Below are 11,241 nucleotides of genomic sequence, written 5' to 3' on the forward strand. Positions count from 1 at the left end.
TGCTGCTATAGAGAGAGAGAGAGAGAGAGAGAGAGAGAGAGAGAGAGAGGAGTTTGCTTCGCGCTTTTGGGGGACTGGATTCGAAATTCCGGAATGGGAGATTGTCGGACGGACGGATGGGGTTGAGGTCGGAGAAATAAGCCGTTGGATGAGAGACACGTGTGGTTCCAAGCTACTCCATTTCAAATTCATGCCAGCCGACTCCAATCGTACAGTACGAGTTGTTGTGTAAGTGCAATACCCCTCTTTTTCTTTTCTTTTTTTACCTATAATTTTCATATAATATGCTACTATTATTTTAACTGCCTACTATTAATCCTTATCTTTAATTTATCTAACTTTATTGATTAAATTATAAAATTTTCAAACTTTAGCCCACACTAGCTAAATACTTTTTAAAATTGACAGTGGATGTTTATTGTGATTATCTAAGGCTCATTAGATTAGATAGGAGCCTCTAATCCCTTGGTTAATTAAAGGTCAATATTTATGGCTCATTTATAAGTCGGGTAGACTACAGTTTCCTTACCCATCAAGCTAATAAAGTGCTTATATTTTACTGGTATACTTCAAGGATTCTTAACATGGTTTAATAATTAAATATCTTTTTTTATATCTAACCAAATTTACTCGTAAAAAAATTAAGATAAAAAATTAAGACCAACTAATCAAGTTCAGAACTTAGCCTCAAACAAAACAATGAGGTCGAAAAAAATAAAAGGGTTCTAGGACAGTCTGAGGATTGAGTCACTCACTCTTGCTAATTAATATCCTTAACGATAAGACTCAATAAGCAACTCGGACTATCAATTCTATTCCTAATAATCTTTGGATATGATTGTATTAAGGGTGGAGGGATTTCTACATAATTCTTTCGAAGAACATTTTGCAACCATAAAAATTAACCTATAAAATTTTCTTTAATTTTTTTTAATCATCTTATTCTATCCCACCAAAGAGTAATATATGTATTTTAGAAAGTTCATTTAGCCTTCTATATTCTTAATTCGAAAAAGATTGGGTTTAGTTAATTAAGGTGCCATATGAAAATTATAAGAAATAAAAAATGATATCTTCAGTTACAAAATTCTCCGATACTGAGTGTTAAACAGAAAATAATAAAAATATAGGGTGCTATTTAAAAATTCCCTAAAAAAATAAAATAAAATTACACTTTACCCCCTTATACGTTAACCCAATTACATAAAAACTCCTCGTACTCACAACTTTAACTCCAGAAAAATGATTGTTGAGTCTCAATAACTGGAACTGGATCCCATAGAGAATAGAAGGTGTCCCATTTGATACATATAGCATAGAAAAAGATAGGAAGGTATTGAATTCTTGAGCAAGTTGGAAGTATAATAGAAAATAGGTTGAAGAGCCTGATCTCGGAATTACTATTACTAATTCCATTGTTGGCTATAGTGAAGAATTGATTTTAGATATTTATAATCTTATTTATCTCGATAGAATTTATATTTTCTATTCTTTATATTTTGGATTTGAATACTTTTCAAGAGAAATATTTTCTTAATTTTTTGTTATATTATTATGGCGGGAGAAGTTGGTCAATGGTTGTTGCTGTTCAAACCACCCAGGATTAAGTGCTTAATGTGAGAGTGAAAAGGGGTAGAGTGCAATTTGGTCACACTACATGGGGCAGAGTGCAATTATCCCGGAATATAATCATTTGTAGCCGGAAGGAGAGGACTCTTTTCAAGATGAACAAAAAGGAAAGGATTGTTCTACAAATATCCATACAAAGTGTTCTGCGCTTACATGTAAATAGTATCAAAAGACAAAGCTATTGATGGCTTCGAAGAAAGCTCGCAGCAGCATATCTACAAGTGGAGTCACATCATTCTCGAAGTTCGCATTCCCCATTCGTCCACCCAGTTTGCGAGAAGATTTGTAGAGGAAGAGATAGAGAGGAGGAGACCCAGATCATTTGCAACAGCCGAGAGGTCAGCACCTTAATTCGGAAAAGAAACATTTTCTAGATTCTCCGTCCGTTTCCTTTGATAGATCAGAGCTGCCATGATCCATCCTTTTCCATCGATTTCTTTCTTGGGTTATTGGTTTTGTCTTGTGTCCTGATAAAATTATGGGATATCGTGGAAAAAGCCTTCCTTGATTAGGAGTCTGGGTGGATTTGCTATGATCGAAATGACCCAAATGGCAAATGTGTTATAATCCTTCCTTGTTTGCATGGATTTTGAGTTCTAATCCGTTTATCTATTTTGGTTCATTTTGTATTGCATTGCTTGACATTTAATTGTCCAATTTGAATCAATTTTACAAGTGGAAAATGCAGAGTGATCGGCTTTTGTGGTTTGGTCGGCACACTCATCAGATTAGAAATAGCAGCGATTGATTCCAGAATGATCAAAGGCTCTGTTTTTAAGAGATCACCGTAGGAATTATCCGATGTGATGTTCTGTGAGTGCTTTGGTTTTTGGAGGGTGACAACGCAAAAAAGTTGGCTGATATTTTCTTTCTATTCTTAGGAAAAGATATGGACTTTGGACATTCTGGAATTCTTTCTTGCTGCTTCAGATGTTAGAAGTTAAAATTGGAAGGACAAATCGATGCACTAGGCTTTAACTTGCAGAGAAAGTTCTGGGCCTTTCAGCCTTCTTCTCTTGCATCTCACTACTTGGCCTTTGATCATCATAGAATTTTCAGTAGAGAATTGTATTCCTTGCTAGAATCACTAATCATATGCTAGAGATGAGATAAACAATTTAAGACCTTAAATCTGAGCCATTTCATATGGTTCTTTTAGCCTCAAGGAGATAATGTAGTCTTCTTAATTCTTATTTTTCCAGCCTGAAGGATTAGTTCTTGAAGATAGTTCAGTGATATGCAGCTGGCCCTATATAGTGCATGCTTGCGCTCATTTTCTTAGACAGTTAATTTGCTTCTCCTTTATCCTCCTCTTATCTCCTTCCTTCCATATGCTTTCTACTTTCCCTTTGTTTCTTCTTGATCCTTATAGATGTCATCTCACAAGCTCTATTTTGGAAATTACCTAGTTCTGTTTCTAAAACTTGCTAAAGAAAAAAAAATCAAGAAAAATGTAACTTTTAGTGATAACTTTGTTTCTCATACTCTGGATTTATGAGATGGGTTACATGAAGTAACCTGCTACTTTGTTTCTTTTTGTCCCCTCTTGTACGTTTGAACACATCAGCAGCATGGAACAAAATGAGCTTCCTTGTATAGTTCAAGCCCTGCCAGCCAGTGTGGAACATCAGCACTTTGAAGTTCCTTGTATTGTTCAAGCCTTACCAGCCTTTAAGAGGGATGTAGAATCAAGTTTGAAGCGAGATGCTAGCACCAGCAGTCCTCAGAGCATCTCCAAGAGGGCCAAGGAAACTTTTACAATACGAGATGGCAGTGGCACCACCAGCAGTCCTCAGGTACCAGCGAGTTCCCGATGCACTCGATCCCAAGCTGCTCCTGACTGGACCACGCATGAAACACTTATTCTTGTTAATGAAATTGCTGCTGTAGATGAGGGTTGGTTTAGAGCGCTTTCTTCGTATCAGAAATGGAAGATCATATCTGATAATTGCATGGAATCAGATGTTATCAGGTCTTCTAACCAATGCAAAAGACGATGGCAGTCACTCCTTGCTGATTATAGGAAGATAAGGGAGTGGGAATCCAGAAGTGGAGCGGGTTCCTATTGGCACTTTGATGGTGAGAGGAGAAAAGAGTTAGGGCTTCCAGTATTATTTGATCAGGAAATATTTGATTCAATGGATGCTTTCATTAAGGCAGAGGAAGCTCAGAAAAGCATGACAGATTGTGATACAGAAAACCTTACTGGTGGCGAAACAGAAGCTGTGATAGTTACAGCTAATGCAGAATTGCTTGATGCTGATGCTGCTTTGGGTATGTTTTCCTAGTTCACTCTAATGAAACCATTTGCTGCAGTAATTGGATGCTGTTAAGTTGATTGTCATGACAATTGGGTTTTAGGAGTAAGTTATTGTTGATTCGCATATACAATCAAAGTTCTAGAGATATGGAGGGTGAAAGTAAACATTGTTGTTCTTTTATTCTTTCACAATTCTTGAGCACATGATATGTGGTAATACACATGGATTTCAGCGATTGCTGCTGGACAAATTCTCTTCCTTCTCAGTCATTCCTGGGAAATTATATTGATATGTAGGCATGTATATTGATAAGATAAAATAGAACCCTTTACGTCAAAATAACTTAAAATCTAGGTAAAACTACAGAAGCTTATTAAATGGGCCAATATGTCTGAGTAAAAGATTATGCAATTATGTTTAGATGAAAAGGTGCCATTCACTGTGCCCTTTTGGGTATCATCTAATAAGAAAACTATTTAAATCATTACAGTTACTTGAATCTGCATTTGGAATTGGAAATGACTAAAGACTATATTACATTCATAGAGCAGTGGAAACATTTCCACTAAGGCACCAAGATGTATAAACAAATATTTCTGTCATCAAGCTTTCTTTTACCTACTCAGTGGCACAAAGACATACGAGTATAGACTTACCCATGCACATAGAAATGCATATATTTATGTGAGCAAGATGTGTTACATGAGACTTGCATATTTACAATCTTAACCATACTATTATACATTTGTTAATATTACAGTCTATGCTTAAAAGGTTAGTTTGTGTGTCTGGGTCGCATTCCCTAGTTGTCCCTTTCCATGCTTAGCACTACATTCTCTTTCTTGTACTATTCATGAAACTATAAAGAAGTGTATATAGTGCTAGGGGTGTAATCAAATTTGGATTATTTGTCAGATAATCTGATCCAAATGCATTTAGTTTGGATCCAGTTGCAAAATCTCAAATCATTTATTATATGGGTCAGATTTGGTTTCAGCACTTCATGATGACAAGATTTGGTTGGATCCAGATCAGATCCAATTCTATCGTTCCTATCCATCGGAACTCCAATGGATAAAGACAATAGTTTAAAATCCTTCTCTCTTCCATCCTCTTGTGCTGATGACGTGGTCGTTCGGTCAAGCCATAAAGGTAAAGTTAGAGGAATTAAAGGGGCTTTTATGGGACTCCATCGATCACGGCTAACAACATTCTACACATTTAATATTATCTAAGGTCAATAAAACCTTGTTCACTCTCTTAGGATGTATATTTCATGATACATAGATCATCTGAATCTTTGGTTTCTATAAGTTGTAGATCAAGATTAAACAATGATGGGGTATTCATATACAGTGTTTTATTTCTGGTAATGCATTAAAAACGTTAAGTGCTAATAAGATATAAGTGATTGTCAGATTACTATCTTATGATGTCTGTAATAATTTTTTTAATGTTAGATCTTCAAACTATTCGACCAAAATCCGAATCTGATCCATTGTTTAGTTTGTGTTCGAATCTGACCCAAGTTCAACGTGATTCGATAATAAATGGTTCAGACATGGATATTATGTTTAACTTTCCATTTACAGTCCGATTCATGTCCGAACCAAGAAGTTTGGATATGGATTCAATTCTTATTACATATCTTACCGATTCGCTTACATCCCTTACTATATACATGTTTATACAAGTAAAAAGAACTTCTTCTCAGCATTGAATATTTTTCTGTAGCATTCTTTACTTGGATACCCTAGTGCCATTTGGTCTTTCTCAAATTGTTTTCTTACCTTTAGTTCTTGTTTGCACATTTTAGATTCTGAAGAAGATAGAAAGAATGACACTCAAGGGAGCTCTAGTAAGGCATGGGAACTGGCCGGTAAGCTGCACGCCAATTCTGAGCATATACATTCCATATTAAGAGGAGAACTCAAAGATAGTGCTAGTTGCAATCATGCTCTTGTGGATCTATCGAAACCCAATGCTATGGAGACCGAGTTTGCTAGGCGACAAGCTGATGAGCTGATCAAAGCCTTTGGGGGTCTTGTTACTACTTTGAATCAATTCAGTGAACTAATAAAGGATGGCGGAGTAGAAGGAGTTGGGGCTATGAAGTAAATATCTCAATGATGCAGTTCTTTCGCAAGTTCTATGGTATTTCGAGCTCAAATCTTTTTCTAGATCACTAGGAGTAAATTTTGTCAGCAAAGGGTATATATGAAAAGTATATCGATATTTCGATGTGATCATGTGGGTGTACAGACTGGTAGAGCCAAGATAATCTGATATGTTTTCTTTGCTGAAGCAAAAGAGAAGCATTGAGAGAACCTTCATGCTGCTGGATTTGATCTTTTCTGGCAGGAAATAACAAATTTATTGTTATTAGGAGAGTAACTTGATTAGAAGCATTGATGTCTAATTTTATATGTACATTTTTTTCCTTTCCTTCTACTGCATCCTATTACTGCACTGATCCACAACTGTCCACCAGTCTGCTCCTCTTAGTTGAGAAAGTGTATATGTTTTGGGAAATTAAACCTTTGCATGTCAATCTTAATCTAGATTTCTTTTTTTCTTTTTCCTTTTCAATTTGTTCATTGCAAATGGAAAATAATCAGGTTTCTATCAAAAAAATGGGAAAGATATATTTGGGATTTTTAAAAATAAAATTTTACTTCTGAATCTTATAGAATGAGTATTCCACTGTTGCCAAATTTGTTTTAAATCATCTTAAGGTCGATTTTATGCAAGTCCTATTATTATTAACACTAATTATGTGGTGCTAAGTATAATTATTTCTTTTTTCTGGACTTGATCCAAAAAGAGACTAATATCTCTAAATGTAATATGGTTTGAGATCCGTACCCGATCAATTTTATCGGATCGGATTGGATTGGATTGAAGTCTAAGGAGTATATAGAGATGGCCGCAAAAGTTCCGGCTTTGGGGGCGGTGGCGGGGCGAGAGGCGGCCCGATTCGCCGCGATGGAGAAGGCCAAGGATTACATCCACTACAATCATACTGACGCCTGTCGCCTTTCACGGTGGACCGTAAGGTTTCTCTCCTCCTCTCCTTTTCTCTCTCTCTCTCTCTCTCTCTCTCTCTCTAGTTGCGCGTTTCGTGTGTCATTTGTGTTGGTTTCTTGGTTGAGATCGATGGATTTTTTCTTGGTTCTTTGGGTAGGGAGAGCTACCAGTACATGTATCGGAGGCCGTGGGATAAGGTGGTGGATTTCTATTCCGAGTTGGTGCGCCGTGGAAATGGGGCATCCGCGCTATCGAGCTTGTTCGCGAATGAGGTGAGAAGGAAGGATCTCTAATGGGTTCGATTTAGTTTGGTGTCCTCTTTAATTTATGAGTTTGGCATGAATATCTTCTTAGTGCAGTGTAGTTTTTTTTTTTCTTTTTTCTTTCAACAGCATTTGAATACTCACTAATATTGTAAGACTTCTTAATTTAAGTGAGCATATTGACTGCTTTTATGCTAATATCAGACAGAAAATATTCTTCCTGTTGATCAGAAAATTGTTCTAAGGTCTTTTAAGCATCATAGTAATATGGTATTCCAGTTGAATTTGAAGTTGAACCTAGTGGAATCATACTGGAGAGTTGATCTTCCCCAGTGAATTTTCTCTTCTTCCTCAGGGTTCCTCACTTACCTTATGTATCAAAGTTTTCTGTTCTTGTGGATATATTCATTTTGCTCATTTCTATGCAGAAATATCAGTCTCTTGAGGAAAACGAATTGGTAAATATACCTTCTAAAGGTAAGGGAGGGAGATGGGAGAGATCAACTTTCAAGATTGTTTTATCTTACCATGGTGGGTCCTTTGATGGGTGGCAAAAGCAGCCTGGTCTTAACACTGTTCAGGGGTAAGCCAAGTGTTATCTGTACTATATTAGATAAGTTTTTGTCTCAAACAGCTCTTCCTTTAGCTTGTTTTATTGATATATCTCTTGGTCAATAGTTACATTGATAGAAGAAATTTCATTTTTCCAGATTCAACTAGGCTTCTGATTCTTTTATGTTCTCATCATGGTTTTGCAGATTGGTAGAAAAATCTCTTGGGAAATTCGTTGATGAGAGGAAAATTGAGCAACTTAAAGAAAGATCTTTGCCCGTGGAAGGTTGTGCTTCTGTCGCTGGGCGCACCGATAAAGGGGTGACTGCTCTTCAGCAAGTTTGTTCATTTTGTCAGTCAAAAGAACTCATCTTGTCATTTTTCTGTTGCTTTTATGCCCTAGTTCATCGACATGTTAGATGACATGCTGACTACTTTTCTCAGTTGCAACCATAAGGACCATTCCTGTTATTTTGTCATTGCTTCTTTAGAATCCTTTGGTGTCTTAAGATATTAGGTATATTATATTATTACTCGTTTCAAGGATAATAGCCTTTCTCAAAATGCTATATTGTAATTTAACATTATCTGTAACATGCTTTATTTAGCTTTTCTTATACAAACTGGAGTTTTTCTTTTTCGTGAAGTAAGGTGGTTCCAAGATTATAATATTTGGCAATGTTGTTTGACATCATCCTTGTTTTCCAAATAAATTCTTCTATTTTGTTTACTAGTTAGTTCTTTTGATGATTTCAGATACATGGAGGAAGGATGTGAAAAGTGGAGATATAAAGGCTGCCATAGATGAAGCTGCTCCAGGAAAACTGAGAGCTTTGCTTGTCTCAGAGGCAGGGCTCTGCTTTACTATTCTTCATTGCTAAAATAAATTTTGTAGGACTTCCTCTGATAGCATTGAGCAGATCCTTGTGTTTTATGTGTTTGCTACTGTTAGTATTCCTAAATTTATGCAACTTTTTTTTGTCTCCTACTAAAACATCACAAAAACAGTAGTTATCAATAGGTACTTGATGAGACAGTCTTCTGTTCTAACAGCTCGATATCCTTTATGGGCCCAAACATATGCAAACTGCACAATTAAATTTTGCCATCCCATTTGAGTTTCTTGTTGTGTTATATATTTTGTCACTCTGAAATTTTAAATCTTTAGAAACTTAAAGAAGACATTTGGACACTTTGAATGATTATTTCTCAGCATTATTACATGTATCATTTTTGCTACTTCTGCAGTGAAACTTTGATGTCGAACATAGCTGGGTGATTTATCCATAAATGAAATGAAACTAACTAGAAAACTCTAGATTTTTTTATTTGGCCTCTTCTTTATGAGGGTCCTATTCATTGAGGAAAAACCGGATCTTGCAGGTTTCACGTATGTTCCATCCTAATTTTACAGCCAAATGGAGGCGTTACTTCTATATTTTTCCCCTTGATGGAGAACAACACCTAACAGATCAGAGTGGAAAGGATTGTTCAAAAAGTGCACAAGGGTCAGATGATGAGGAATTGAATCAACAGCATGAATTAGAGGAGGAAGAGCAGTCCTTGACTTCATTGGATGGGAATGAAGATGATGCTTTGTATAACATCAGCATGAAGTCCAACAGTTTCAGTGTCAGCAAGGTGAACCAACTTATTCAGCAGCTGGAAGGAAAGTCATTATCCTACAAGATGTTTGCACGTGATACAAAAGCTTCGAGAAGCATGTAAGAAAAATCAATCTGCAGGCAATTTTAATGGACAACTAAAATATCTGCCCTGATTGTTTTTGCAGCGGACCACCAACAGAGTGTTTCTTGTTTCATTCTAGAGCTGCAGAGACTGAACTGCCTTGTTCTGATAAGGTTATGCTGATAGCAAGTATCTGCTATTATTAATCTGACGACAATAGTGTAATTAACTTCCAAAATTATCCGCATATGCCACCAAACCGGGTATTCTAGGAAGCTTTTTGCAAATAGTCAAGAACATGGAAGAAATATCACTAACATTGGATGCATGTTTTCTCTGGTTGTAGGATGGTAGAGGCCTTAGGGTGATGTGTGTTGAACTAGTTGCAAATCGGTTCTTGCGCAAGGTAACCACACTCCCATGATTTTCTCTTAATCTTGCATTTGCTAAAATATACTGGACTACTGGAGCACACTATAGCAAGACTCATTGCCAGATTCAGATTGATGTCATTTGCTACTCTTGGAACAGGAATACTTGGAACATTAAATTTTTTATACGGAAGAAACACCTTTTAGAGGCCATTTTCTGTTTATTGAACTGTGAAAATCATTTCACTTCTGATTGCATCTGAGTTTTGTCACACAATGTCCACGCAGATGGTTAGGGTGCTTGTTGCAACTGCCATAAGAGAGGCTGCTGCTGGTGCAGGTGATGATGCTTTACTGAGCCTGATGGATGCTACATGCAGACGTGCGACAGCTCCTCCGGCACCTCCTGAGGGTCTTTGTCTTGTTGACGTTGGCTATGGAGAATTCAATAAAAAAAATTGTCTAATTATTGATTAGGTAAGAAGATGTTTCTTCTACTGATAGATCATTAACTAGACTGACACTTACATAGCACTCACAATCACAATCCAAGGAAGAAGATAATAAAAACATTTGACATTATTTTATCTTATCTTCAACTTTTCCTACTTGATCAGATAATGACAACCCGAACTGTGTTGTATTCAGCTACGTGAATATTGAAGGCTAATCTTAATTGCTTGTGAGCACAAGTTCTGACTGGTTGGTCTCCTTATACATGGAGCCTTAAAAAGATCTACTCCCAACCCCAGCCGACATAAACATCAAGGAAAAGTAACAAAGGTATACTGAATATTGTGCAACATATTACCTGCTTTTTATTAGACTGAAGATGCCAAGGCCAGAGCCTCAATTCTCGTTTACTGATGCAGTGTGCAGCATTTCCTTAAGATGTAAAACTACTACATGATTTCCAATGAAATTTTAGTTAGAGAAGATATTATGTTTGTGAACTACAACACTAACATAGATGATTTTAGCTCCACTAGATAAGGAGACCACTTTGATATTAGAATATTCATGTCTGGTTTTCTACCATCATGTGATAATCATGCAATTGTTAAAGAGTAGTTGGCTAATCAGAACAAGCTTCTTTGGATTAAGCCAAGGATTTCTTTGTTCATTCAGGACTTCCATTCCAGGTAACTATTAAGCTGACATTCTTTAGCCTAAATCATGGGCATCTTTGCCTGCCCCAAGTCTAGATGCACATATGTACAGTAATTTTATATTTGTTTTGTGGCTCTACATATTTATTAGATACTGTCTGATTTGATTCTCTTTGAAATTTGGAGACTATAATAATATATATATATATATATATTGTGGTTTATATCGCCATAAAAAATTAAAAGAAAAATGTTTATTTATTCCTCGACCACATAGGTATCAAAAATGTGAGCAGCACTCGTTGTTATCGTTGCTATCATCGTGCTTAACAACTAATTA

General features: G+C 36.3%; 2 protein-coding genes across 7 annotated transcripts; both read left to right on the plus strand.

Annotated features, from left to right (window-relative positions):
• The first annotated feature begins 1,811 nt into the window (after positions 1-1,811).
• LOC140793750 (uncharacterized) lies at positions 1,812-6,441 on the plus strand. Of its 3 annotated transcripts, XM_073145431.1 has the most exons (4): positions 1,879-1,967; positions 2,318-2,442; positions 3,197-3,903; positions 5,707-6,441. In XM_073145431.1, exons 3-4 carry the CDS (start codon positions 3,201-3,203, stop codon positions 6,006-6,008), a joined length of 1,005 nt encoding a protein of 334 aa, XP_073001532.1. In that variant the 5' UTR covers positions 1,879-1,967; positions 2,318-2,442; positions 3,197-3,200; the 3' UTR covers positions 6,009-6,441. The 3 variants fall into 3 exon arrangements, with proteins under 3 accessions (XP_073001533.1, XP_073001531.1, XP_073001532.1); XM_073145432.1 differs by lacking the exon at positions 2,318-2,442 and having other exon boundaries at positions 1,812-1,967; XM_073145430.1 differs by lacking the exon at positions 2,318-2,442 and having other exon boundaries at positions 1,822-1,967; positions 3,200-3,903.
• Positions 6,442-6,757: 316 nt separating this feature from the next.
• On the plus strand, positions 6,758-10,730 carry LOC140793749 (uncharacterized). 4 transcript variants are annotated; one of them, XM_073145427.1, is made up of 10 exons: positions 6,765-6,946; positions 7,075-7,189; positions 7,609-7,763; positions 7,939-8,084; positions 8,489-8,580; positions 9,116-9,456; positions 9,525-9,594; positions 9,768-9,827; positions 10,081-10,269; positions 10,410-10,730. In XM_073145427.1, the coding sequence occupies exons 1-9, from the start codon at positions 6,813-6,815 to the stop codon at positions 10,267-10,269; spliced, it is 1,302 nt and encodes a 433-aa protein (XP_073001528.1). In that variant the 5' UTR covers positions 6,765-6,812; the 3' UTR covers positions 10,410-10,730. The 4 variants fall into 4 exon arrangements, 3 of the variants coding, with proteins under 3 accessions (XP_073001528.1, XP_073001529.1, XP_073001530.1); XM_073145428.1 differs by having other exon boundaries at positions 6,766-6,946; positions 10,441-10,730; XM_073145429.1 differs by having other exon boundaries at positions 6,798-6,941.
• The last annotated feature ends 511 nt before the right edge of the window (positions 10,731-11,241 follow it).

This window comes from Typha latifolia, chromosome 8, assembly GCF_019914945.1.
Source record: "Typha latifolia isolate L0001 chromosome 8, TyphaL0001v2, whole genome shotgun sequence".
Lineage (NCBI taxonomy): Eukaryota > Viridiplantae > Streptophyta > Magnoliopsida > Poales > Typhaceae > Typha > Typha latifolia.

Bases quoted from the DNA above. Each gene is read 5' to 3' on its own strand.
- LOC140793749 (XM_073145427.1), top strand. From the start codon at position 6,813: ATGGCCGCAAAAGTTCCGGCTTTGGGGGCGGTGGCGGGGCGAGAGGCG. The intron at 7,190-7,608 runs GTGAGAAGGAAG...ATTTCTATGCAG, and splicing joins CGAGCTTGTTCGCGAATGAG to AAATATCAGTCTCTTGAGGA. The intron at 9,457-9,524 runs GTAAGAAAAATC...TTGTTTTTGCAG, and splicing joins ACAAAAGCTTCGAGAAGCAT to CGGACCACCAACAGAGTGTT.
- LOC140793750 (XM_073145432.1), top strand. From the start codon at position 3,201: ATGGAACAAAATGAGCTTCCTTGTATAGTTCAAGCCCTGCCAGCCAGT. The intron at 3,904-5,706 runs GTATGTTTTCCT...TGCACATTTTAG, and splicing joins TGATGCTGATGCTGCTTTGG to ATTCTGAAGAAGATAGAAAG.